Source organism: Drosophila eugracilis, unplaced genomic scaffold (assembly GCF_018153835.1).
Source record: "Drosophila eugracilis isolate 14026-0451.02 unplaced genomic scaffold, ASM1815383v1 contig_90, whole genome shotgun sequence".
In the NCBI taxonomy this organism is placed as follows: Eukaryota; Metazoa; Arthropoda; class Insecta; order Diptera; family Drosophilidae; genus Drosophila; species Drosophila eugracilis.
This window is the reverse complement of record NW_024573812.1, coordinates 3,389,165-3,415,679: the sequence shown is the minus strand read 5'-3', so window position 1 is coordinate 3,415,679 and position 26,515 is coordinate 3,389,165. Positions and strand designations below refer to the sequence as shown.

Here is a 26,515-nt window from a genome sequence, read left to right as displayed (position 1 = left end):
TTTCCGACCAGCAGACAGATGGAAACAAAGTTTTTAACGCACAATTTACATTTATTTTCAACTAGTATGTATAGTATATATGCTGGCACATAAAAATGTATTTACAAAGTTCCTGTGGATTAGGGTCTCCATTTAAGAGCACTCAATACGCTTTAGCTAACTTAATCATTTAAAATAATTTATACGTAAAGTGTTTGTTTAGCTTAGAGCCGTGCCACGGCTGCAATACTTTAGTTCATAAGCTTAATCTCTATGACTTTGACACAGATAAAAGACATCAAAATTGGTTGGTATATTTACAGTTTAGGAAGTTAGTTAGTAACTTTGTTTCGATGGCAAAGTTTTAAACATTTTTAACTGCTGTTTTATGGAAAACCTTTTTTGTATTGGAAATAGTCACGTATTTTTAATTTTTATAAAATAGTTAAGTTTAGATTTCTAGCAACAAAATGAGGGAATATTTTGCCTATTTAACATTTTTTATAGGTACGTCTGCTGAAAAGTATGCTATGGAAAACTTAAGGCAACTTCCAAGCAAAAACTTAACAAAGTTTTTGGTTTTAACAATCTGTTACAAATTAAATTACAATTTAAACCATCAACAAGAAAGTGAAAACTTCTTCTTTAATTTACTGTATTTCTTAATAATCTACTAAAAATTGTATTTAAATTACATTTAAGTTTAAATCATATAAAATTTTACCCTTAAAGTACTTTAACTTTTGATTTTCAAAGAGTGCTAAGGATACAATGGCAAAGGTCTGCTTGAATTCCTGTAAACTCCGTTTAAATCCTTTTCATCTTAGAACTTCAGTTCAATAGCGACTCCTGGAACTTTGGTGGGTGCGAGCGGTTCTGTTGGCCAAGTTCGTTGAGCGGCAAAAACCCATAGCCCTGTGGTGCTTCATTGTTACCAGGCACCTGGCCCACGGGCATTGCCAAATCCACGGCGGAAATGGGGGCTCCATTCTGGTTCCCCCCGCCATTCGGCAGCGTAGTTATCGTTGTCTCCTGCAGGCGACAGCTGTCCATTGTGTTGGTTTTTTTTTTTTTTTTTGTTAATTGATGGGTTAAGGAAATTTGGAAATCAGAGTGAAAACTCACCTGCGGATGGTGCTCTGGTAGCAGGAGTGGCGGGACTGGTAGCGTTTCGAGGCGGTGCTGGTCAACGAGGTGTCCCTGTGCATGCAGAAGGTGTCGTGCTGGCCGCGCTTCTTGCGCCGTCCACTTGCTCCGCGGCAGAACAGATATCTGCCGGTGGGTATAGAATGAAGTTGCCGGGAAAAGCGGGTTGCAGCAAGCGAGATTCGCGTGTCAAACAAAAATATTTCATGAAATTCATTCATTTGTGACAGTTTCTATGGGGTTTTGTGTGTGTTTACACAGAGGAAAATCAGGTGTTTGTTTGTATTTAAGAGTGTGAGAGAAAACTCTAGGGGAAAATTGAAATCTTAAAGGGGAAATTATGAGAGAAAAATTGTATTGATCTAAAATATTTAGGAAAGTTAATGGAAAACGATTAGTCAACGAAACGAAATGTTAATTTAAAAAATGTGTAAAAAAAAGTATATTTTAAGAGACAGGAAAGTTTAGTTCTTGCAGATTTTTGCGACTTTTTCTTTGACACTTTGGATAGGAAAATAATTCTCAAGAAATAAAAACAGATTTAACTACAATTCACAGAAATATTTGAAAAAGAAATTATTAAAAAAAATTCCAAAATAAATTCCGAGCTTAAGTCTGCATTTTTTCTCCCAGTGCATGCGTGGAAGTCAGACACATTGCGAGCTCGAACGGAGGCAAGAAATAACTTCAGATTGCAATTTGAGAGCAGATACTCATATGGAAGGGGAAATTGTGCGATTGGTCATTGAGAGCGGTTTGTTGCAAGTTGAGAAAATATTAGAAAAAGAAAGAAAGAATAAAATGAAAACAAAACTAACAGAAGCACCATATGCTAGCCAATAGTTATAAGATCTTTAAACCTTTAATGAAAAAGCTTTTAAAAACAAATCGAATTGTATTCGTTTTCCTGATTTATCTGTCAACCAATAATTATTCCAGCATTCTTTATCACAACACGAGTAGAGCTCTCAAATTGACAGTCATGAATATTAAAATTTAAATGAAATTAAAGAAAAATACGCTTGGGAAATAACTTTTAGATAAACAAAAATATATAATAAACAAAGAGTACACCAAAGCATATACCAACTTCCAAAGAATGACATCGAAACAAACTACTGAATGTTATTGTGCTGAAAAGTTTGTTTTTGGTAAAATCAAAGTGAACTTTCAAGTCACGCATGTTTGGTCAAATGTTTTCCTTTTTTTTTTTTTCAAAAGTTTCATGAGTTTTGTTTAGAAAGAGAGTTACAAATTGCAGTTGGCTTACGCTTACAGTTAAGGGGGCTACAGTTTGTTTATTGATTTGCTAGCTAGCGACAGTCGACTATCGTACCGACTAGCGAGTACCGTTTAATCATGCTGTAGCGCTGTTATGCGGCTGGTGGATTGATGTGAACGAACAAATACCTATTGAAATGCTTGCGAAAGGCGCCGCTGACGAAGTACAAAGCCACGGGATTCGCGCAGCTATTGGCAAAGGACATGCAGTAGGCCACGATGCGCAGTACATGCCAGAAGGCATTGTAATCATCCTGGGCGGTGGGCCTGTAAGAATGTGGGAGAAAGGGGAAAAGTTGACTATCAGATATCTTATTTGATAAGGAAGGGTATTAAGTATTTCTTTGAACTTCAAGTTAAAGATGGAAAGTAAATTGGCCTTCTAGTCTCTAAACACATCTAAATAAATCCAAGATTTATACACCAATTGTTCAAAAAACAACATACCCCTTTACCCTACTTAATACCCCTTAAAATAACGCAAACAAACATCAGCAAAGCACCCATAATGGAGATATCAGGGGGAAATTGATTGTCCAGCATCCCAGGCGAGCAAGTGTCGGGCAAATGGCAACAACATTACTCATACGCAGAACTCCTTTGTGGACAGGATCGAGCCATACATACGCGTACTACATATATATCCTTTGCTGCTGGCAGGTTGCCTTTTATCCGCTTGACAAATTGACTTTCCATCCATTCATTCATGAGCATTCCACCCAGTTTAGCAGTACCCGTTTCATGGGAGAAGGAGCAGGGAGAGGATCAAAATCAAGGGGAATACGGAGCACTCACCAGAAATAGAACCAGAGGAAGAATACGTGATAGGGCAGAAAGCAAATGCCAAAGATGACAACGAAGGCCAGGACAGTAACGGCCACCTTGCGTCGGGCTCGAACCTGGAAGAGATTTAAACAGGAAGCAAGAAGTTATGCTAAATGGTTTTAAGTAAGGGATAACGAAGGAAAACAAAGTTTATGATTATGTTTTTTATATACTAAAGTTAAATCTTTGAAAGGACTCTTTTCGTGCCACAAATTAACCCTTGAAACGGCCATGACTTTCCCTTTTAGTTAATATCTTGCTTTTTAAGTGAACTTTAAACTCTTGCAAATTAAACACCTTTATCTTTTTCTAGCTTAAATATTGAATACTTCTACAATGGGAACTTAAAGACCATAACATTTTTATTGTCCTTATGAAGTCGAGCATCTGGTAAAGAAAAATCACACAAAAGTCACAGACAATTGAGAAAAGGAAGCTCGAAAAAGTTTGTTCATAAAGAAAAAAAAACTGAAAACTTCTAAGGACCTGAAGGAAAATTAAAGAAGTGCAAACCAATCAATGTTGAAAAAATAGGAGAAACAAAATTTAACATTACTTAAAATTTAAACATTTAATATCAGAAACCATGAAATATGTTTTTCCTAGGAAAGGTTAAAACCTTTTGCCAGAAACCGACTCTGGCTCAAAGACAATTGCATAAGGCAAGAAGACAAAAGGTTTCTTGGCAAACAAAAGCAAGTGGAAAACTTTTAACGAACTGGAAATACAAAACGAAACACTTTTCTCTTGAAATGTATACCATTTCATAGAATATTCCCACTGCGACAGCAGGCATAAAAAATACTTATTGATGAGGAACACATGCTTTTTAAACCTCTAAAAAGTTCGTCAATTTATTCGACTTTCCCAGCAATTCAGTTGGAATTTCAGTGTGTGTGCTGGTCAAGTTAGTATGAATATTTTATGCCACCCAACTGAATGGCAAAAGTTTTTCCGCACAGCAAAACTTGCGAAAATAGTTGTGGAAAAACTTCGTAATTCACTTATATGAAGCTACCACTTTTTGTTCGTGTTTTTCGGCGTTGGCTCCATGATTGATTTCAATTGGAGATGCTTATGAATACTTTTTAGAAAGAACATAAAATGAATATTGACCTTACCTGTCGAACGGCTCCCTGAATTTCACCTGGCACACTGGCCGAATACATCAAATGGAGGGCAATGAGCACGTAGAACACGGCGATGATCACCAGGGGAATGGCATAGTAGACCAGGAAGTGCAGCAGAACCATGGACTTGGCGTAGTTGATGCCCCACTCCTCCGGATACGGATAGCAGATGACAATCGACTTCTCGTTAATCCCAAGATGCTGAAAGAAAAGTTAAGTAAGTGTGGGCCTTAAAGGGATGTATGGATAACTTACCTTCAGGTTACTACCAATTAAGGCTGGCAATCCGCAGAGAATGGCCAGCAGCCAAATGGAAACCGCTGTGGCCAGGGTCATCCTGGTGGCCCGGCGACCACCTCCTGAAAGAAGGTATAAGAAATATAGGTTAAATAAATAGTTATTTAATTTTTTTTATTTTATAATAATATTTATCCATATTATATGCAGAGAAGTTTTTATTTTCAGACGAAAAGTGAATATGGAAAGTGGGAAAAGATGGTTTTCTCTCAAATCTCTACTTACCATGAGCATGAAACTTCCTCAGAGGATCCACAATAGCAAAATAGCGATCCCCCGATAAAGCAGTTAGTGTAAAAACGGAAACCCCAATGGAAACATCCTTCATAAACTCCGAAAGACTGCAGAGGAAACTGCCATATGGCCAGTACTCGACAGTGTAAACCGTGGAGGCCAGGGGCACTGTGGTTATGATAACCAGTAGATCTGCCAGGGCCAGTGATAAAATATAGCTGAAAGAAGCAAATTTTATATGAAATTTAAACAGAAGCTTAAAGAGAGCTTCTCTCTCTCAAGGAGAGAGTAAAGAAAGGGGAAGCCCCTAGATTTATGCTACATTTTTCAGAGATAAACAGGCTGACTTTGCAGCGGGGTTAAGTCATCTTTTCATTTTGGCCAGCACGTGTCCTTGAAGTGTGATAAAAATGTGGCACCAAGTTGATTTATGTTTGGCAAACTTTTAAGGGATCTGTATATATATATTGCTGCTGACTTGGGGCTAATACTATGACCATTAAAATTGATTTATCTAGCAAAAGCCTTATTAAGTGGAATGTAAATTATTCGTTGCCCCGAAAAAAGAATATAAGATGGATTTTACTATATTTTTTTGGTTTTTGTTTCTGGGGGGCAGCTGCCACCAAACACTTGAGGCGAATGTGGCAACGAATAAATGGCGCTCAGTGGCAATTCCATTCCGTGATCTCATGCAGTAATTCCGACTTTATCCAACCTCTTCGCTTTCCATAAATAAGCTGCATGTGGCACTTTGTTTGCCACGTTCGCCTGGCCGTCGGAAATGCAACACCAAATTACGCTTTTTGCGGCCCTCCGGCAAAGCCGATAAGAGTCTTCTGGTGGTCTCCTGGCCAGGCACTTGGCTTTTAAAGCACCCAACTTGGCTTTTATCCAGGGAACGCAAATGCAATTTCAGCGTAATTTGATCAGTTGACATTTCCTTTCGTCTGCCAGTTTTATGTGAATCAAGCTTAATGCAAAATCGTGTTGCCTGCAGTATCACAGTTTATACGGTTGCAACTTCTACGCTTTGTGTGTGTAGCCATGAAGGGATTTAAGTTGTGGTATGTACTAGTCCATGTGCCACAACAATATGACTTTAAGTGGCACAGCTTTGGTCAACCGCGTTGACCACTTCCGTCAACAAAGTGGAATGTTTTAATTGGCCACAAGCCGCAAGGGCCACACAGTGGCATTTGCCTCTCTTGTCAAGGTCATCGCTTTAATGATGAACTCGTGTCGCTAATAAACATCTTGACAACAGCAAGATGTTGCCACTAGAAACCGTGCTGTTTCAGTTATTTATTTTATGTGGCAAGGAGATTGTTGAGGGAATTATCAGTCAGTCATTTGTGACTTTAAAAGTCTATTAAATATTTCAAAATAAAGAATATGTTAGTTAAGGAATAACCTTTAGGACTTTTGAAGTACAAATCTGTTCTTTCCTTTCTTTGTTAAGGAAGCTCTTTAATCAAAGGAAAGTCGTGTCAAATCACCCATAACTTCTCTTTCAATCAGGAGAAAACTGTAACATTAAATGCTTCAATTTAGCAAATGGCTTCCTTTGGGCCCAAAAATGCTTCGGCAATTTGTATTCAGTCGCCTTTAACGAATTACTTTGGCTTCCCAGAAAGTAGGCAACATCTCGGTCGTGTAAGTCCCATAAGGTTATTGTCTGCCTCAAAATCATATTTATCTCAGTTCGTAAGCCTGCTACAATAACTTGATTTATGAGGCACAATGTATATAGATATATATATACATATACTCGTATGTTGCACAGGAATCAGCCCCGCTGACATGACTAATTAGTTATGCCATTTTGTAGCTCGCCTGGGGAAACATCAACAGCTGCCAATCGATCGGAGGAGTATGCGTGTGTGGGAGGAGCATGTGGTTTGGGCACATGTTTTCCCCTTTTCTACATGAAAGGGAAATTTTAAGCAATTTCCAGGCGGAGGCGGTAACAACATTACCATTATCGTCGCCGCCAGAAACCGACTGGCATTTCCCCTGGCCCAGCAAGCCACTTAATTAACTGATGCTCTGATGGCTGCGGGTCGACTGGAGGGCAGGACACTTTTCCGGCATTGCTCCATTGGCATTGCTCTTGGCCAACTCGTGACATTTGCCTTTTGCATGCATAATTTGGCCCAGACTCTTCGCAGGCAGGCGTGTGGCATATAATTAAATTCAATTTAAGTTGCTCGTAAATCAAAAAGACATTTTCTAACAAGGTGGGTCGAAGTAAGGTCTAACGACTTAGTGATTCGCTATAAGAGGGAAAAGTTAATAACACAAATCTTGTGCTAACTTATACAAATATCCAAGATAACTAATTGAGGCTGCTTTTAATCTAGGATATGTTTAAGACATGACCTACTACTAGCCAAAACTACCCACCCTGAACCCAGCTTTTCCAAAGTTATGTAAAACTTCTCCCGAGGCCACTCACGTGTTTGGAACATTCCGCATCTGTCGCACACTGAGGAAGACCACAATCAGGGTGCCATTGCCCAGGACGCCGACCACGAAGATCAGGGCAAAGAGGATGGGCACGATGTAGGTTTCCGGTCGTCGTCCATAGGGCACGTAGGGTGTCTCGGTGACAGTGAGTTCACTGAAGTTCTCAGTGGATCCGGAGTCCAGGAGGGGCCACTGTGTAGACGTGGCCATCATGGCTAGATCCCATAGAGCCGGAGTGACGTTGAACGGTGTGGGTAAGGGCGGGTTATCCCCCGAAATTTCCAAACCAATGTCCATGTCTAAGTCCGTTTCCATGCTCACCAAGTTGGTTATCATCTGAGGGGGAAAGTTCTACCAACGGTAGATGGCACTGCTGACTCTGCTCGATTTAGTCTCGTTTAATGCTGTTTCTTGGCCAACAAAACGGAAATTGTTTAAGCCAACATGATTAATTTGATTCCTTCACGGCTCGTTGCCTGCTGCATTTTTGCATTCAATTTGGTTTCAGCTGCAAATGGAAAAGATAAAACAATAAAGTTTGCTGCATGAAATTGATTCAATTTACTTTTGGTTTTGCTTTAATGGCTCTGCAGGAAAACTCATTCATTCGGTCTTAAATTCTAGCTGGCCAATAGCCCAAATAGTTTGTACATATTTTCAATGCCATTAAATGGTTGAATCAACTTGTATTTGTTTACTTTTATGGTTGGCAAAATGCACATATTTACTTAGGAATAAATATATTGGTTTTCGTTTTTCTAGCTAACAAATTTCTATGGATTCCATGGCAAACTTGAATGTTGCAACTGGAAAATGCAAGCCCTAAATGAAACTTTAATAGAAAGAGTTTACTGCATGTTTTGTTTATAAATTGTGCAATGTTTTGGGTTCTAATTGTTGATTTCTGTAGCTGAAAATTGGGAAAATAAATTGAAATACAAGTTATTTCTGCGCTTCGTGCTTAGTTTAATATCTAACCTTTAATGCCCTCCAACATTGTTTGATTTATTCCATTTGAAATTGAAATGCATTTGTTCTCCTAACTGGATAATTGCATCATAGATGCACATTTGCTATTCCACCAGAATGAATCCCTCTTTTTGCCTAATTCAACTTTACCCTTCAGCTGCCTAATTTGGCATTCCCTTTTCGAAAGTTTCCCTAAAACACGTGCCAACTTTCCATTAAAACTGAGAGATCTGAAATGTGTGAAGAGAAGTGATGAGAAGAGGGGGAAAACACAGGGAAAATCAGGCCACAAGAAAGGAGAGCTTTATGTTACAGATTTATGACATTAGCGTGGAATTTCTTATCAACTTGATGGTGTTGCTCCTTGGCCATCCTGCCACCACCACCCCCCAACCGACACTTCAAGGAATGCATATCCTGTCATTACATTTCCAGCCATTAACCACATATCCTCATATACACACACACACACATCCTTGGCACAGTGACTCATAAAATGTAACTGACGCCCGAGGAAACTTCAATGACTTGGACAGCAACAACAGGAACCAGCTAGCAGGAGGAAAACTCTGCGTAATTGAAATCTTTGCGTTCAGCTTTTCCTTTTCCTTCTTTCTTTTTTTTCTTCACCCAGGCTGTCATTCCTTTGTAATAAAAATATGAATGGTCTGCCTTCCCAGCCAGCAAAGCTTCGTAGCCAGGTGAATGTAAACATCCCGACAAATCCGTAAAATCTCCTCCAGCACTCTCACCACTTTCCTTTCCCGTGATGCATAAAGCTCTGAGCTACGGATGCCATCGAAAATATGATGGAGAAACTGTAAAAACAGATGCCTTAAAATCAAATCCGTATGAATGCATAAATACAATTTGCATAAACTAACACAAGGAGAGAGGCGTTAGCCACAAAGTTGGCAAACTGCTGTGTTTTGCTGTTGAGGGGAAAATATGCATGAAGAGTTTTCACTTTTCCCCAGAGCATTAAATTTTGTTTCCTCAAGAACTTACGCTTTCTTACTTTCACATACTGATGTCAGTTTACGTTCAATTTGATAGACAAAGTGCTAGTAATTCGATCTTAGGGGGAAACTAATTAAGCAAACTTGTGGCAAAATCAATTGGGAAAACTTTTCAGCGAAAATGCCCTGTCTTGTCTTGGCCAAGTCAGGTAAACTAGAAGCAGAACTTCTTGATTTCTTCTTCAAGATAGTTCGAGACTTTGTAGTTTTTGTTTTGCAATTCTGGGAAATTATTATCCCATCGCCCGCTGCTGTTGCTGCTAGTTAATAAATGTAATTGATTTTTAATGAATTTATGATCGTAATCCGCTGCTGGGTAATTGCGTAGAACATAAAAAACATATTGATGCAAAGGGAAATTGAAACTGGCCAAACAATGTGAGGCGGGCACTGGTGGCGTATGAGTAATATTCAGTATTTAGTGAATTATTCATAAAAAAAGATGAGAAAAAAGCTTAAATAATAATAAATACATATTTATACAGTTAATTTTATACTTAATTACTTTTGATTTACAACCCCGACTGGTTCATAATTTAACAAATTGAATTTTTTATGAATACCTATTCGTTGCCCCTTTTGGTTTTCAAGAACTTTTCATCTCGAATTGAATGGCCGTTGCTATTTTATATTTTCCAGCTCGTTATTTTCTAGGACTTCGCAGAAATTCCTGCACTTGGAGTAACTCGAATTGAATTAAGTTCTCCATTGTTGACCTTCTTGAAGGGCTTCCCGTGGATCGCCAAAAATTGAGCTGCTGAATCTGGCAAATACCCGAAATGTAAATGAACTCCGAGAACAAAGGCGAACTAATTAAGTAATTCCAAGCAAAAAGAGGAAAATGGCTAAAATATTTCAACAAAAAAACATCTGATGAGCCTGTTGAAATGTCAACACTGAACGCATTGTTTGCTGGCCAGCGTAATTAATTTGTTAACTGAATGTTAACACAAGTGGGTGGCTGTGGGTGGTGTACTAGGGTCTAGCAATGCGGTCAGGTTTATTTGTACAACACTTAGCTAATTGAATTTTGACACTGACTAGGCCAAGTGATGATAAATTATTCCCTTTAAAGTACAACGCATAACAACTAATTCGACGCCATAAATATTCATGGCTCTAACGAAAATTGATCTATTTTGGGCTCGCTGCCATTAGGCCGACAAATAAACCTGTTAGCCTATATCAATAACTGGCTTACATCGCTTCACCACAGCAACAAAAAAAAAGGACAACAACAAAAAGAGCGACAAAAACAACTTCACAGGGAAGTGTCGTGATTTATGACAGCCAATGGCCGGCAGAAGTCCGCTTATCTGGTGACCATCTGGATGTCAAAATATTTATGGACTCCCAACGAATTGATTTCCCTTTATTTCGTACCCTCCAAATGCGGTTTGATAAGGGGAAAGTATCTTGAACTCAGTTGGAAGTCATCTAGATGGTGTAAACTTAGGAATATTTGATTAATAATGAGGTCATAGATCTTAAACATCTTTTTTAATCAGTTATATTAGCAATATATTGCCAAGAAATGCTTCTAAGATATTCTTTAGGTGGATTTGAATGATGGATAATGGGTTTCATCTCTGTTCATCTCACAGTTAAAGGTTGGATAGATACCATTTTAAACCTTCCTATATCCAGTATACCTATTACACCCTTAGTATCTCCACCCTCCCATAGTTAGTTGTTATATTTGTGACTACATGCTCATGAGTGCGTTTGATAAATCAATGCAATTTATCAGTAGTTCAGCAGCGGACACACGCCACTTAAAATGCGTCGCACTCGGATCCCAAAATCCATGTGAATCGTTGGCACATCCCTACATACACCTACATACATATTATATATATATAATATATAGGTGCTGGCCTAACCCAGTGGCAACATTTTATCACCAGGCAAACAGTCGTCCCACGTTGGCAACCAAACCGTTCGGGAATCGAAACGAAAACCGGCGGCAGGAGAAGGAGAATCTTATCTGCCAGTCGTTGGGGACTTAGTGCGTCTCATAATAAATGCAGTTAAGTCGGGATTGTTTTTGGGGACAAAGGGCACCCAGGAATTCGCAGCCACACACGAATGTTGTGAATAAATAACGCGCCCCAACTAATATTCCCCCCATAATAAAAAAAAAACACAGAAAGTAGAATCCCCCTGGTACCATTTTTCAATTGTTGTGTGAGAATTTTCCAGTGTTTTTCATATGAAATATGCCTGGGAAAAAGAGACACGCAGGCTTTAGCGAAAAAGATTTGCGATTGGCCATTTGTTTTGCCGCATGTAATTGAATACCCGGTTGCCTGGTTTTTATTTATTTATGCAAATATAATGAAAGGAAAATACGATTTTCCATCATTTGTTTTTCAGGGGGAAAGCGTTAAACCTATGAATAGCTCAGCAATTTTTTGATTCTGATATTCAGTCTATTTGCTTTTTCAGTTCTTAATGCAAAGTTTAATGGCATCGCCTTGAAATGCCAGACGGGATAATGGATATATAAGTGTCCCCAAATGCCCGCATGTTCGAACATAAAGCCCTGAAGAGCATAAACCACTAAAGAGCTGCGATAAAAAATCCAATTTAAGCATCTCATAAGCCATCGGAATTCGTTGTCATAGTTGGATTTAATTTTTTTCCATTTCGCCGGATTTCTCCACATCAGTTATATTAATATATTATTTTCATTTTTTGTCATATTTATGAAAATCGTTTTACCAATTCGCACTTAATGGTGGCGGGGTTATGATAGAGGGAAGTTTAAAATAAAGCCATAAACGTTAAGGGGGGATTTCGAGTGTCATTATCTAGATAAATTATTTATGTAATCGCGCGTAACCATTATTTTTATGAAATTTTCCTTCGCCTGCAGTCTGGCTAAAGGAAACAATTTACCCCTCCACACCGAAAATCGATTGTCAATGGAGAAAAACCAGGAGGGCAGTGTTAACATTTTTGAGCTGAAAAATGTAATAAAAACCGGGCCCGGATAAGTGCGCTATGCCATGGGAAAAGTGGGTGCGGTCCGGTCCAATCAATGCGGCAAAAATGAGAAAGAGAAAAAGAAGTTTAAATTACAAACTGGATGTATACCCTCATGTAGACATATCCCCTAATAAGCAGTTGGATCGCCGACATCGCAATTAGATTTTTCGACCGGCTTCATGCAATTAGAGTGCATTACTATGTCTGTGAATAAAAACTTTGTCGGCAGCAGAGCAATTTCCAATTGTCTGACAACTATTTTACATATGAGACACTGAGAACTATACTGTTATATAATTGTTTTGGAAAGTATATATTAAGAAATGTTGAATTTTACCGAATTAACTATAGTTTTTAAATCAAATTGTAGGAAAAACTCAATTTTACCTATGATTACTAAGTTTTGTTATTAGTTTTAAAATATAATATTTTATTAGGTAAAATATTTAGTGTTATGTACATAGTTTTAACTGTTGTTAATAGAATTTATAAGAATTTTAAAATTACTTCAAATGCCTTTTTAGTAACCCTTTCTTACACTACAAAGTTCTTATCTAATCTTTCCCATTTCCTCCCAGTGCACCTGCCCCTCTGAACCAATTTATTTTCCATGTACAAACTATATACATACATATATCTATGTATATATATCATTTTAAAGCACGCCATACTTGCCAGCAAATAAGTAAACTTTCCGACTTCTGTTCTTTGCCAAGCTCTCATCATCTCAACCCAATTTAGTTGGTTAAATTTGATGAGCTGGCATTTTTAATATTTTTCGAGTAGATATGTGATATATTTGAGTTTTTATACAGTCAAATGGTAGTTTATTTTTCCCAATTTTGCTGGCATTTTAATTAAATCTTTTATTGCCTTTTACTTTTTTCGGTTTTTCCACTTGGCTGTTAATCATTTCCCACTGGGTTTTCGTGGGGCTGCTCTGCAGTTTAGAAGGACTAATTGCCCGCTAAAAAGTGCCAATTTCTCGTCTTGTTTCGCTATTTTCTTTATTTGTTTTTTATTTGTTTGTTTTTGTTTTTTTTTGGGAAGGCAGAAGTGTACTTCGCACGTATAAATGGAGTGTCCGACACTTGATTTATATACTTGAGTAATGGTTGTCGCAAACATAAAGTCGACTGGACAAAAGCTTTCCTAGCTCTGGGTGACAATTTAAAATACAAAAAGGAATTTTAAATGTTTTCCACAAAGGGAAAGTCAAATACTCTTTATTAAACTGTTTCAAAGAGATTTATTTAAATGAAGTTATTGAGAGGGGTAGATGTTATTAGGAAAACTGATTTAACAATTTAAAGAAAACTATAAAAAGCAAGATTTATTGCCCATTAATTGCTTGTTTAATACAAAAATTTTCCCTTTCAAATCTCTAACATGCCCTTAAGTCGTAGTCTGCTTTCAGGCGTCTTTAAGTAATTTGCGTTCAATTTTTCACAAGCTGACAATTGGTTTTTTTCTCTTACATCTCTGCTGCTCGTTAATTTAAATTTTATTTTTTGTCGCCTAAACGCCTAGCACTTTGCATAATTCAACATTTCCCCTCAAAGATCTTAATTTTAGCTTGGTTTTCCTTGGTTTTTCTCCGTAGTTTTGTTGACATTTCTTTGATGGGACGTAGAGCAGCTTCATTATTCAGCAAACAGCTGTTGGACCAGAGGGATTTCGGGGGTTGGGGGCGTGGTGTCGACACATAAATTTGACTGACTGACGGACACGCCGCACTTATACCTCAATCCATCCTGCCGACCCAACCCGCCTCCCATCCAGACATCAGCACATATATCATTTTCATTTTGTAATTTGTCTCCCGCCCCACAGACTTGCCTGTTTTTGGCCCGGCTTTCGGCATTTCGCCCTGTCACGGGCCATTTTGTGCACAATGGCCCACAGTTAATTGGTTGGGGTGTTGCCCATTTCTTGGTCCTTCGCCCTGTGCACTGGGTCCTGGCATACTGACGTCCTGGTATCGGTGTCATGAGAAGGCGCCTCATATTAAATTACATGACAGCTTACATGAGGTGCTAACTTCTACCCCTCGGCGAGCTCATTAAATGTGGAAAATAAATGGAAAATGGTGCCGGGCTTTCTCACTCGTGAAAAATGCGGCAAATTCAGTTTTGCTTATGCAATTTTAATCATTTTCCTGCGATTCATTTCCAGCTTGTTGATTTTCAGTGAAGTGATTTCGTCAGAACAAAGTATTCATCGCACGTGACTGATTGAGATAATTAGATCAGGTACTCTGAGCCAATATTCTAATTTATTTTATTTCCTTAATCGCTTATATCTCAAAATCCATTTAAGGAATAATCATTTCAAAACTTAAATTCCTCATTATAAGATTACCTTTAAGCGAAATGCTAATCAAGGCTGTTAGCATTAATCTCCAGATTTCTAAGCCCTTCAATTGAAAACCAAAATTCAATTTCCCAAGAAAACAAAACAATAAATTACTTCGAAGCCAAAAGCCAAGAGCTAAGACAACGCACACTTTCCATATTAGCGGAAAAGCAAAAGCAAAGGAAAGGTCGCTCAGCATTAATTAATTCCGAGCGTGTTGGCTATCAGCAATGCTCCTCCCAAGAGCAGCTCGAGGCGATAGTATTAAAAACGTCTGTTTGCCTTTCAGTTACTTAATTAATGAGATGGTACAAACAAGTACAAATATGCATAACTTTTAGCATTTCATAAGCTGGAAAGGCAGCGGGAAAAACTCGGAAATACGGAGAAAAAAAAACCATTTAAAATTCAACGTTTGTTCAAAGCGGGAATTGCGGTTTCGTGTTACGCACAAACCTAATAATGCTAATTGCATTGGTCTGGCTTTCAACTTGGCTAAACGGCGATGCACTCTCTGGATTGGCAAGGGGTTAATCCCAATCAAGGGGTTTGATATGCACTTTGCTAGGGGTAAAGCAGTATTTTTCTATAAGCTTGTGTCAGTTGCTTTATGGGTAAGAAGCAGGGAATCCTTAAAATATATACAGCAAGACTGATATATATTTCAATTTTTTGAAAACAACACATTTTAACCATTAACAACCTTTTAGCAATTCATCTATCTAACAAAGTTTATTTCTCCTCTTAAAGAACTTCCCTTTAACATGCCTTGGCAATTAAATCATTTGCCATTTGCAGATACTCGCAGACATCTAAGCCATTTGCCTAATAACTTTTTCCAGGATAAGATTTGAATCAGGCCGACGACAAGACTGTCAATGTCCAGAATCCTTCGAACAAAAGCCGAAGAAAAGTGAATGGAAAGGCCAGAAGTGAGTGAGAGACAAAGGCACTTGAAAAGTTCCGCATCATTACTCGGGTGTTTTGTGGTGATTGGCTTTGCTATTGGGATGATCTCTACCCCGCCTCCCTCTCCGAAAAACAAATAAGAACTTCCATCTGAGATGTTAGATTCCATTCCTGGCAGAAATGACAGTTTTGTACCCCTTAGACTCAGACACTTGAAGTGTCAGGCAAACAAAATCATCGGACGACGTGTTTTGCTTGGCTAAAAACGAAGTTTTTCCAAACTAAAACAAAGGGAATGAGAACTATCTTACATTTCAATTTAAGTTCGCCGAGAGTTTTCTTCTACGCTTTTCTTTCTCCCTTGATTAACTGCAAACACAAATGTGTGTGCCTGTAGGTAAGATTCCAGCTTTTATTTCTACCTAATAAGTTGCAATTGTTTAACGCTTTACTTTCAGCTCCGACTGCGAAGCGAACACCCGGCGTATGCGCATTATAAAAATTTATGACTCATAGAAATTAAATGGCTGTCATTCGTATGTATTAGCCGGGCGAAATTAGTTTGTCTTATCCAACAGATCCACCACAGCGACCTCGAAGGTTGAGGGATAATAATGGGTGGGGATTTCGAACTGGGTGCGGTTTTCTGGGTTTTCCGGGAAAACCAAAAGGGAAGAACAAAAGCGGAAGATGCATATCAAATCGCTTGGCAGCATAAATCAAAGGTAACCCAAATACATAAATATCGTGTAATAAACATGTTTATAGGTTGGACTTCTGTAGGGAAATAAAGACCTTATCTAAGCGCTTTCCCTTGTTCATTTGTATATTTATCCCTTAAATGCGTTTTCCGGCGCCTGCTAAATAATGTATAAACTTGGCCTTTAATTGAACTTTTCACAGATAAGCAAGCAGCCAATAAATCGAGAATGTAAAATGTATTTACTTTCACGCTGCTTTTGGCTATTTACTTTTGGTTTCCCGTAAGTTTTGCCAACGAAAATTTGGCAATGTGCAGGTTATTGTTAAATTTTGTAGACACCTTAAATCAATCCATCGAAGAAAATAACATTCACGAAATTTCACACATATGTTCCTGTAAAATCTAATCGGGCTTCTTTTTTTTGTTTATATGCGCTCGTCGACATCGTTTTTGTTTAATGCTGTCGCGTCGGCTAATTGTAAACAAACTTACTCAATGGACTGACTGGATGGACGGATTGTGTCCAGAAGCACGCCCCATTGATTTATATTTAGATTGCCAGACAGATAGACAAGCGATTCAGCGAGTGGGCCAAAAAGGCAACGTAAATTTTCCATAATCCTGCAGTTTTCGTTTTTTCTACCTCACAAGTTTTCCCGATCGTGCCGGCTTATGTTAATGGCACTTTTAAGCCGGGCAGTTAGCTCCTCCAGCTGCCAAAAAGTAATAAATGGCACGCGCATTCGATGCACTTTTGGGTTTTCCGCCTCCATTTCCATCTCCTCCCCTGCAATTTTCACTTATTTCTGTGTGTTTTCTAGTGCCTGTCCTTCGGTTTGTGTTGTTTTAAGGTTTTCCCTGGTTTTTCATTAACTTGGGAGTTTTTCGTTTGCGGCCAAGCAGTTGCAGCATGAAAAGGGTGTTACCCAAATCCCGAATAAAACATGAGCTCAAGATTCTGGTTGCGACTGAAACCTTTATGGTTGCATATACTAAATTAAAATGGTATGCACGCAATTTTTATAGTACATGGAGAAAAACGATGAGATCTTTTTCTTCTTAACAGGGAATTCAAGTTAAAAGAAAGTCTAATTAATTTTTTAACACGATTTATTCCATTTTCATAAATTCACTTATTCCTATTTTAAGAAGGGGCTAAAAAGTGAAGTTCAAATTTAAAAAAGAAGGAAATTTAAGCAGTTTTAAATATACATTTACAATTTATATTTAAGAGACCATTCATAGGAATATTCAACTAAAACAACTGATTTTCCTTGTGTAAAATTTTATTCAAAATTAATTAAAAACAAACGCAACTTTACGGGGTCAACAAAAACCTATTCAGAATGTTAGCAAACATTACCGTTATCCAGAATTATTCATTGAAATTACGCAATCCAACAAGGAATTCAATCAACAGGAAATCTATCAGCATGCAAGGGCGAAAATTGAATTAAAATGGAAATTTCTATGGTCCGATTCAGGGGTCGGTTTTGAAAATTTCCAACCCATATTCAGGATTTATAGGGCAGCACAAGCCGTATGCAAACGGAAAACGGAAGCAAAATAAACAGCACAAAAGCGTAACGGAAACAGAAACAGAAGCCCAGGAAAGCGGGCCTGTTTTTGTCGATTTGGATGTAAATGCATATAAGCTTTTTTCCCCAACCCCCTCACACTCACAATTTACGAGTGCAACTGCAGTTTAGGAGCAGTCAAGTGTCGGAAAATCGTATTTTTTCACGGGCTTTTTACAGATTCAAATTCCGATAGGCGGACAGTAGATTTATGGAGTTCCCATCAATTTCGGGATAATAAGGCAACCATATGTACTCTCAAATGTCAGCTGCCAGAAAGTCAGGAAAATGCGATTACGCGAGATTAAGCGATCAAATTCTTAATATGCCATTTCCGACACGCCAGATAAACATATTTACATCAATCTGCAGTTATTATTTATTATGCTTACATTTGCGTTAAAGTGTTTTCCGTGTTTTCAAGCGATTCCAGGCATCACATTTAGGATGCCACTTAAACAGGATGAGCACATGCCACACACACCGCACACTTGGGCCAAATTTTGTTTACACCCGCAATGGCACAGCACAACAACACACACGGGAAGAATTTAAATGAATTTATTGAATTCTTTTTTTGCGGGCCAAAAACACTTGAAACGCTATCGCCGGATATTGGCGTCAACGCTAGCAAATCGCAGAGCACATCCGAAAAATTCTGTTTTTGAACTTGAACTGTCCGTCAGAGCAGAGGAGCAGAGAACGCATGCGACTTGTTGGCGCGCGCGAAAACGTTTGGTTTGGTTTTGCCTTTCCCTGGCTGCCTGACTGCATGTTGGTCTGGCCAAAAACACCCATACGCACACAATTGATCCGGAGATTGGTTGGGGGCGCCAAAAAGGGAACCCCGCTCTGTTTGATTCTGAAATGCCGGCTCTTTTGTACGCAAGCGCAGCAACATGTTGCTGACAGAAATGTTGAAACAGTTTTGCCAATAAACTTATCTCCAACCTGACTCTGATCACTGTTTTAAAATGCTAAATATGTTTTTATTTTGGGGAGTTATTGTTATTAATATAGTTTTAGGTTTTAAGTGTTAAGCTACGGCTCCGAACTTAACACCACAGTTTGAAACTAACCGCCATTCGGCCAACTTAATATCGATAAATTCTAGCATTCGATACATTACCGGCTTTTACCTATCGATATATGCAAACTCTCTCTTCTAGAAGTGACAGTGACTCTCTTAGAGATGGATTTACTTGTGTCACTTTGAAAGTTGTCACTGTTTTGAAGTGTTATAAAAAAAATTTCGACAAATACTAAACCTTTCTTTATAAAATCGGTGTATTTATCTAACGAATTAAAAGCCCTAAGAAGAAAAGTCTCAGGTAATACAGATATAGCAAACCAAATACTCCGCCGCGTGACTTTAGAGAACATTCATCGCCACCGAAAACACATGCAAACATCACCCATCTCTAGTCCTCTCTTTTTGATGTCTTGTGCATTCGACATCGTTTAGTTTTGCTGTAAAAATAGTAAGTTTATTGTGAAATACTAAGCGCTAAGTGGTGGTAAACAATAAAAAGACAAGACAACGAAGCGATTTCTATAAACGCTTTGAATTAAACGATCAAAAATCATGCGAAAAACACTGCCAGAATTTTTTGCAAAACGCCATGTTGGCCGCTCAAACATAACCTCAACAAAAGCAAAAACTTATGTGGCCCGAAACTAATAAATTGTGATTCCAGGCGCAGACAAACGGCCGCGTAGAAAGTCAACGAAGATGTCGCGTTTCTTTGCCAACGGGTCCGACTCGGAGTCCGAGTCCAGCGAGGAGGAGATCCAAGCGACTAACTTCAACAAAGCCAGCGCCTTCGTGAGTACCGCCCGAATTTGAGACATCCCTGGGATATTTTTTATTAATCAAGATTTGTATTCTCCCTGGTAAACAGCAATTCAGCGACGATGAGGAGGAGGTCAAGCGCGTGGTGCGTTCCACGAAGGAGAAGCGCTACGAGAACCTAACCAGCATCATAAAAACCATCCGCAACCATAAAAAGATTAAGGATATCCCCAATACCCTGACCAGCTTCGAGGATCTGACGAGAGCCTACCAGAAGGCACTACCGGTCATTTCGAAGGAGGAGAACGGAATTACCCCGCGATTCTATATCCGCTGCCTCGCCGAACTGGAGGACTTTATCAACGAAGTTTGGGAGGATCGCGAGGGCAGGAAAAACCTGTCGAAGAACAATTCCAAGTCGCTTGGCACTCTTCGCCAGAAGGTGCGCAAGTACATCAAGGATTTCGAGGACGATTTGTCGCGTTTCCGTGAGGCCCCCGACCAAGAGAGCGAGGCTGAGGACGAGGTTGTAGCTGTAGACAGCGATGGCGGCGATGCTGGCGATGACAGTGATGCCGGAGCTAAGCGTGAGCCCACAGAAGCTGCTCCCAAGACGGCAAAATCAGTGCCGGCTAAGGCTGCGCCTGCTGACGACGATGATTCCGATGACTCCATTGACTGGGATTCAGACTCTGAGTCGGAGACTGAATCCTCTGACGATGAGAACCAGTACCAGAACATGCGCGAGCGTTTCCTGAAACGCACCACTGAAAAAGAAGATAAGGATGACGATAAGCGAAAGGACAAGCGCAAGGAGCAGAAGGTCAAGATCCGCAAGCGTGCAGAGGACGATGAGGATGGCGAGTGGGAAACCGTTGTTAAGGGTCATGTGGTGGAGAAACCCAAGATGTTTGAAAAGGATGCAGAGATTGACGTTCCCTTGGTGTTGGCCAAATTGTTGGAAATCATGTCGGCGCGCGGCAAGAAGCGCACAGATCGCCGTCTTCAGATCGATCTTCTATTCGAGCTGAGGGACATTTCCGATCAGCACAACCTTGGCACCGCTGTTTCCGTGAAGATTCACTTCAACATTATCTCGGCCATCTACGATTACAACCAGAAAATTTCGGAGCCAATGAAGCTAGAGCACTGGGCCCTGCTTCTGGAGGTGATGCAGAGCATGCTGAAACTCCTGCTGGCTAATCCCGACATCATTATGAGTGAGAGTGTGGCTGAGGAGCATGAGGAGTATGTCGCTGCTCCGTTCTACGTCCGTGGATGCCCTCTGGCTGCCGTGGAGCGCCTGGATGATGAGTTCGTCAAACTGCTAAAAGAGTGCGATCCTCACTCCAACGACTACGTGTCCCGATTGAAGGACGAGGTTAACGTGGTGAAGACCATCGAGCTGGTGCTTCAATATTTCGAGCGCTCCGGCACCAACAACGAACGCTGTCGTATCTATCTGCGCAAGATCGAGCATCTGTACTATAAGTTCGACCCGGAGGTGCTGAAAAAGAAGCGCGGTGAGGTGCCAGCCACGACCTCCACCTCCGTGGACGTTATGGATAAATTGTGCAAGTTCATCTACGCCAAGGACGATACGGATCGTATCAGGACGCGTGCCATCCTGGCGCACATCTACCATCATGCCATGCACGACAATTGGTTCCAGGCCCGTGATTTGGTCCTGATGTCTCATCTGCAGGACAACATCGATGCCGCCGATCCCGCCACCCGCATCCTGTACAACCGTATGATGGCCAACCTGGGTCTGTGTGCTTTCCGTCAGGAGAACGTCAAGGATGCTCACCACTGTCTGGTGGATCTTATGGTCACCGGCAAGCCCAAGGAGCTCCTCGCTCAGGGGCTACTGCCCCAGCGCCAGCACGAGCGCTCCGCCGAACAGGAAAAAATCGAGAAGCAGCGCCAGATGCCATTCCACATGCACATCAACCTTGAGTTGCTCGAGTGTGTCTACCTGGTATCCGCAATGCTTCTGGAAATTCCCTACATCGCCGCTCATGAGTTCGATGCCCGTCGCCGCATGATCAGTAAGACATTCTACCAGCAACTGCGTTCCTCGGAGCGCCAATCCCTGGTGGGTCCACCTGAGTCGATGCGTGAGCACGTCGTGGCTGCGGCCAAGGCGATGCGCTGCGGTAACTGGCAGGCGTGTGCCAACTTCATCGTCAACAAGAAGATGAACACGAAGGTATGGGACCTGTTTTATGAATCAGATCGTGTTCGCGAGATGCTGACCAAGTTCATCAAGGAGGAGTCACTGCGCACCTATTTATTCACCTACTCGAACGTCTATACCTCGATCAGCATTCCCTCGCTGGCACAGATGTACGAGCTTCCCGTGCCAAAGGTGCACTCAATCATTAGTAAGATGATCATCAACGAGGAGCTTATGGCCAGCCTAGACGATCCTTCCGAAACTGTCGTCATGCATCGCTCTGAGCCTTCGCGCCTACAGGCCCTTGCCATGCAGTTCGTGGACAAGGTTACCAACCTGGTTGACGTCAACGAAAAGGTATTTGACATGAAGCAGGGCAACTTCTTCCAGCGCGGCAATATGGGCAATCGTGGAGATCGTGGCTACAACCGCAACCAGAACAACCAGGGTGGAAACTGGGGAGGCCAGAGGCGAGATAATCGCAACAACCGCAACCGTAACCAGCGCGGACACCACAAGAACAACCAAGATAGGCAACAGCAGCAACAGCAACAAGTCCAGACCATTGACGAGGAGTAGACGTCACTACATCCTCAGTTCAATCCTCTCCAGGGAGCGTTAGCTTAAACACCAGCAAAGCATAAACAGAACAAATTTGTATCACTTCGACTATTAAAAATGGAATGGCCATGGACAACTCGTTGGGTTAAGTGCTGTCAGGCCTCCGATTCGGTTTCCAACTGGATCGGAGGTCTGGTTCCATCATCCATCGACATTGCATGTTGTTGTAGCCAAGTCCCATATAAATTTGTTTTAGCGCTCATTACGTTAAATGCTAATATTGATAACTACATTTTGTATGAACTCAAAACTAAAAAGAAAAAACCTTAAAAACAAGAGAAAGAAAACCAGTGGTTTATATAGGGTGGTGTCTAAGAAATAATAAACTGTGTACAATCTGCCCTTAGGTAGAAAGGGGTACATAATTGCCCTCTTTTGATTCTATGGAACTGAAGAATTGAAAGATTTAAATTTCGATGACGAAACGAAGAATTTCTTGCTAAACTTCCGATATCGATATGATTATTCTCACATCTCTGAAACCTTTTTCTCAGTAATACCGTTCCACAGACCTTTGTCACATTTTTTCGGATCTCTTATTTAACAAATTATAAATTGAAATAAAACAGTCAAACTTAACATACAAATGAGCAGCGTTGGCGAGGATTGCAACGAGCTGAAACAGCAATACGACGCCTGTTTCAACAGCTGGTTTTCGGAGCGGTTCCTAAAAGGTCAAACGGATGACTCAGCGTGCACGCCGATTTTCCGGGTTTATCAGGAGTGCGTTAAGGTAAGGCATTAGCTAGTATACCATTAAAATGATTTGACCAACCTGAAATTCTTAGCGCGCTATTAAGGAAAAGAAGATCGACTTGCGAGAGATAGACCCGATCTACGAAACTGATTCCGACGATAACATTAATAGTTCAGGTGGAAAGCAGCAGCATAAGGACAAAAGTTGACCAAAAAATAAGCTTCGCAAAAAACAAAGTAGCCAGCTCAAGGAGTATTGCATCTATAAGGAGTATTGCACCGTACCCCAATCCTCGCCAGCATGCTTTATTATAAAACCCTGCCAAACCGTAATCCTATTAAGGTCGTAGCACTCTTATTGTTATTTGAATGAAACTTGGGAAACTTATTATTTAATTACGAAACAGCCTAATTATTTTAGTTAAATAAATTAGGTGTTTTTAAAGTATGTGCAAGATTCAAATTTCGATTAAAAGTTTCATGTCAACGAAATTTATATCGATTGTCTGTTTCCCTCAACTCTGAAAGCCTTATCTTTAGTATGACCTTTGCACAAACTATCCGCACATTTTTTCGGCGTATTATTCAATAGACAAATTATAACTTAAAACCAAAAAACACGGCTTACAAATGAACAGCATTGGCGAGGATTGCAACGAGCTGAAGAAGCAGTATGACGCCTGCTTCAATAGCTGGTTCTCGGAAGGATTCCTCAAGGGTCAGACAGATGACTCGGGCTGCGCGCCGATTTTCCGGGTTTATCAGGAGTGCGTCAAGGTAAGGCCAAGTTTCATCATCGAAATGGTTTACCCAACCTTTGACCTTTAGCGTGCCATGCGAGACCAGAAAATTGAACTCCGAGAGGTTGGATCAGAGTACTCGACAGGCTCCGAGTACGACAACGCCAACAATTCTGGCACCAAGGCGCAGCCAAAAACCAAGAGTTGACCCTTAACGCCTCTGCAGCACTCTGGCTACGGCCTTGATTCCACTTTCGGCCAGGAACAGGTTTCCAGTAGTCTCATCGGTTGTCAGCGCCGACACCAGAGAGGCGGAACGGCGTAGGAGTCGGCTGATTGGTTTACTACTACATACCAAAAGCAGATTCGGTTAAGCAACATGGCTTCTATATCCATAAAGCTAGATCTTATATAAATTATGTAGTGAATGTTGTAAAATTAAGTTCAATTAGCGAACTCAAAAAGTGTTATATTCAGTCAGTCTCCGGTTTTAATTTGCTCAATGGTATTTAAATACACGGACAGAATAAGTTAAGACCGGAGTCCTCCTTATTGTGCATAATAGAAATAAAGTGTTATATCATAATTTGTCCTGTTTTTAAGTATAATTAAAAATTTACCTCTGTTCATTAGCAAATAGAAAGTGTTATATACTTGTTATCTCTTAAAGGTGAATCCCAACGCAGTTCAAACATATAAAAAAGTACTTCCCAAGTGGGAAATCACTTTGTGAAGATGATAAGTCAGACCCTATAAAACGAGCATTCAAAGCTTCCACAAAACAATCAAAAGATTAAATTCGAAGAAACAAGATGCAACTGCTGCCAATCCTTGTGATCTTTGCTTTAGTCATCTGTGCCGTCTGCAAGAACCATGAGGAGTGGGGAGGACACCGACCAAGTGATTATGACCCTAGGCCATATTCAAGGCGGTTTTGAATCAATTGAAAGCTACCGAGTTAATAATAATCAATGAAAAATCAATAAAATCAAAAACTAGGACATAGGCGTTGCGGATTTGAAAGTGTTCTATGGGTTATATTCAGTTGGTTATTATACCTTTTTAAAAACTTTCCTTGAATAGATTTTTTAATTTAAAACTTAGTTGCCTTTGGAAACAAAATAAACAAAAACACATCTGATTAATTAACGCTGTATTTAATTAAATCCAGACTGAAGCTAGTGCCGAGATGAGTAAAAATTGGCACCCGCTTCCAAAACTGTTTCTGAAACATTTATAAATGTTTGCTGGCTTAAAAACTATCTGCCACAATCAAACCAAAAACACAACTAATTAAAAATGTTTCAGTTAGAAAATAAACTGCGGCAGCAGACGATAGTAACTTAAAAATCTACACAACTTTTTGCACAAAAATAGGTGGAACAAACATTCACTTGCCACCGGAAGTGAACTTAGATAGCTTTTCCAGCAGACCAATGTAGGAAGTGTGCTCGTGGGCAGTAGCCAGATCGGACAATTTCTCGGCAAACTCCTGACTGATGCCCTTCTCCTCCAACAAGTTGATCAGCAAGTCGTACAAGTAGCCATCAAGCACGTCGCCGGCCACGGCATAGACTTTATCGTTCCACTCGCCTTCATAGATGGCCAATTCATCAATGGAGAACACGTCGTCTGAAAGAAAATCCGGGTGTCATTTACGTAATTTATAAAACTTTATTCATTATACTCACTGTACTCGCCCTCCTGTGCTTCTCCTTGGAGGTAGGTGCAGGTAAAGGACAGCGTGGAGTTACCCTTAATGATGTCTACCTCGAACTGGGGCTTGCTCCTCATCTCGCCCAGCTCTGGTTTGTCGGCATTTGGGTTGATCTCCGGCTCCTCCTCGCTATCTACAGAATGGTTCACATTGAAGCTGACCACCACCTTCTCCTTATCTGTCTGCTTTGTGAGCTCGACATCGGCGCCGCTCAGTTTGACGGTGAATCCGTCCAGAGTGCTTGGAACAGACTTGCCTTTCTGCACCTTGCGCTCGGCCACGATTTCTTCGGTAAGGAACTCCACTAATTCTCGCTCACCTGGGCATAAACAAAAGGTTATACATATGTATGTTTAAGTGTTTTGGGCTACATTTCATCATCCCACGTTTGAGGTTATGTAACTGGCGGCATGGATCGTCCATATAAGACTTCAATAAGATAAAAACTTACATTTCGTGTGTACGTTGCACCCGCACGTGCAATTGATGCTGGGCTTGTGGAGATTCAGAACGGTTACATGATCGGATCCTCCAACGGACACCGGCTTTTTGGTCATGTGCCACAGGCTACGGGTGAAGTCCCGCTTGCCCACAGATCCCGCACTGGAGCTAGCCAGGCTGGCAAATCGCATGGTGGCTGTTCTCAGGCTGTTCATTTTGTTATATAACCCTTTTATTGGTTTTTACTTTAATTAAACCGAGGAATGTGCAACACGCCGAGTGTATAATGCCTTGAGTGACCGTTAAATCGAATTATGAAAATCCCGCAAGCGTATACCTCTGGGAAACGTGACTGAATTTATCGATAAATGTTGGCGCGAAGAACTACAAAAAAAAGTATTTAAAAATTCTTTTATTTAGAGAACGCTTTTTTAAGTCGCCTTTC

General features: G+C 40.3%; 6 protein-coding genes across 6 annotated transcripts; 4 read left to right on the top strand and 2 right to left on the bottom strand.

The window, feature by feature from the left end:
• Positions 1 to 79: 79 nt before the first annotated feature.
• LOC108113335 (neuropeptide CCHamide-1 receptor) lies at positions 80 to 18,600 on the bottom strand. Its single transcript, XM_017223892.2, has 9 exons — positions 18,277 to 18,600; positions 7,351 to 7,869; positions 4,884 to 5,110; positions 4,617 to 4,720; positions 4,353 to 4,562; positions 3,202 to 3,305; positions 2,536 to 2,673; positions 1,105 to 1,251; positions 80 to 1,024 (listed from the first exon to the last, which is right to left on the bottom strand). Exons 2-9 carry the CDS (start codon positions 7,695 to 7,697, stop codon positions 811 to 813), a joined length of 1,491 nt encoding a protein of 496 aa, XP_017079381.1. The 5' UTR covers positions 7,698 to 7,869; positions 18,277 to 18,600; the 3' UTR covers positions 80 to 810.
• A 658-nt stretch (positions 18,601 to 19,258) lies between these two features.
• LOC108112573 (eukaryotic translation initiation factor 3 subunit C) lies at positions 19,259 to 22,763 on the top strand. Its single transcript, XM_017222590.2, has 3 exons — positions 19,259 to 19,365; positions 19,582 to 19,709; positions 19,786 to 22,763. The coding sequence occupies exons 2-3, from the start codon at positions 19,617 to 19,619 to the stop codon at positions 22,432 to 22,434; spliced, it is 2,742 nt and encodes a 913-aa protein (XP_017078079.1). The 5' UTR covers positions 19,259 to 19,365; positions 19,582 to 19,616; the 3' UTR covers positions 22,435 to 22,763.
• Positions 22,764 to 22,947: 184 nt separating this feature from the next.
• LOC108112582 (TP53-regulated inhibitor of apoptosis 1-like) lies at positions 22,948 to 23,664 on the top strand. The gene is made up of 2 exons (XM_017222602.1): positions 22,948 to 23,209; positions 23,265 to 23,664. The coding sequence occupies exons 1-2, from the start codon at positions 23,063 to 23,065 to the stop codon at positions 23,379 to 23,381; spliced, it is 264 nt and encodes an 87-aa protein (XP_017078091.1). The 5' UTR covers positions 22,948 to 23,062; the 3' UTR covers positions 23,382 to 23,664.
• Positions 23,665 to 23,769: 105 nt separating this feature from the next.
• Positions 23,770 to 24,498, top strand: LOC108112581 (TP53-regulated inhibitor of apoptosis 1-like). The gene is made up of 2 exons (XM_017222601.1): positions 23,770 to 23,949; positions 24,001 to 24,498. Exons 1-2 carry the CDS (start codon positions 23,803 to 23,805, stop codon positions 24,118 to 24,120), a joined length of 267 nt encoding a protein of 88 aa, XP_017078090.1. The 5' UTR covers positions 23,770 to 23,802; the 3' UTR covers positions 24,121 to 24,498.
• Positions 24,499 to 24,601: 103 nt separating this feature from the next.
• On the top strand, positions 24,602 to 24,913 carry LOC121530521. Its single transcript, XM_041819716.1, has one exon. It carries the CDS (start codon positions 24,725 to 24,727, stop codon positions 24,848 to 24,850), a length of 126 nt encoding a protein of 41 aa, XP_041675650.1. The 5' UTR covers positions 24,602 to 24,724; the 3' UTR covers positions 24,851 to 24,913.
• Positions 24,914 to 25,048: 135 nt separating this feature from the next.
• On the bottom strand, positions 25,049 to 26,384 carry LOC108112577 (complement component 1 Q subcomponent-binding protein, mitochondrial). The gene is made up of 3 exons (XM_017222598.1): positions 26,081 to 26,384; positions 25,604 to 25,948; positions 25,049 to 25,544 (listed from the first exon to the last, which is right to left on the bottom strand). The coding sequence occupies exons 1-3, from the start codon at positions 26,283 to 26,285 to the stop codon at positions 25,303 to 25,305; spliced, it is 792 nt and encodes a 263-aa protein (XP_017078087.1). The 5' UTR covers positions 26,286 to 26,384; the 3' UTR covers positions 25,049 to 25,302.
• Between the last annotated feature and the right edge of the window lie 131 nt (positions 26,385 to 26,515).

Coding starts and splice junctions, on each gene's coding strand:
- LOC108112582 (XM_017222602.1), top strand. CDS start 23,063: ATGAGCAGCGTTGGCGAGGATTGCAACGAGCTGAAACAGCAATACGAC. Junction 23,210..23,264: donor TTTATCAGGAGTGCGTTAAG/GTAAGGCATTAG, acceptor TGAAATTCTTAG/CGCGCTATTAAGGAAAAGAA.
- LOC121530521 (XM_041819716.1), top strand. CDS start 24,725: ATGCAACTGCTGCCAATCCTTGTGATCTTTGCTTTAGTCATCTGTGCC.
- LOC108112573 (XM_017222590.2), top strand. CDS start 19,617: ATGTCGCGTTTCTTTGCCAACGGGTCCGACTCGGAGTCCGAGTCCAGC. Junction 19,710..19,785: donor TCAACAAAGCCAGCGCCTTC/GTGAGTACCGCC, acceptor CCTGGTAAACAG/CAATTCAGCGACGATGAGGA.
- LOC108113335 (XM_017223892.2), bottom strand. CDS start 7,697: ATGATAACCAACTTGGTGAGCATGGAAACGGACTTAGACATGGACATT. Junction 2,674..3,201: donor TTCCTCTGGTTCTATTTCTG/GTGAGTGCTCCG, acceptor ACATTCTTACAG/GCCCACCGCCCAGGATGATT. Junction 1,025..1,104: donor TACCAGAGCACCATCCGCAG/GTGAGTTTTCAC, acceptor CACAATGGACAG/CTGTCGCCTGCAGGAGACAA.
- LOC108112577 (XM_017222598.1), bottom strand. CDS start 26,285: ATGAACAGCCTGAGAACAGCCACCATGCGATTTGCCAGCCTGGCTAGC. Junction 25,949..26,080: donor GTGCAACGTACACACGAAAT/GTAAGTTTTTAT, acceptor GTTTATGCCCAG/GTGAGCGAGAATTAGTGGAG. Junction 25,545..25,603: donor AGCACAGGAGGGCGAGTACA/GTGAGTATAATG, acceptor ATTTTCTTTCAG/ACGACGTGTTCTCCATTGAT.
- LOC108112581 (XM_017222601.1), top strand. CDS start 23,803: ATGAACAGCATTGGCGAGGATTGCAACGAGCTGAAGAAGCAGTATGAC. Junction 23,950..24,000: donor TTTATCAGGAGTGCGTCAAG/GTAAGGCCAAGT, acceptor TTTGACCTTTAG/CGTGCCATGCGAGACCAGAA.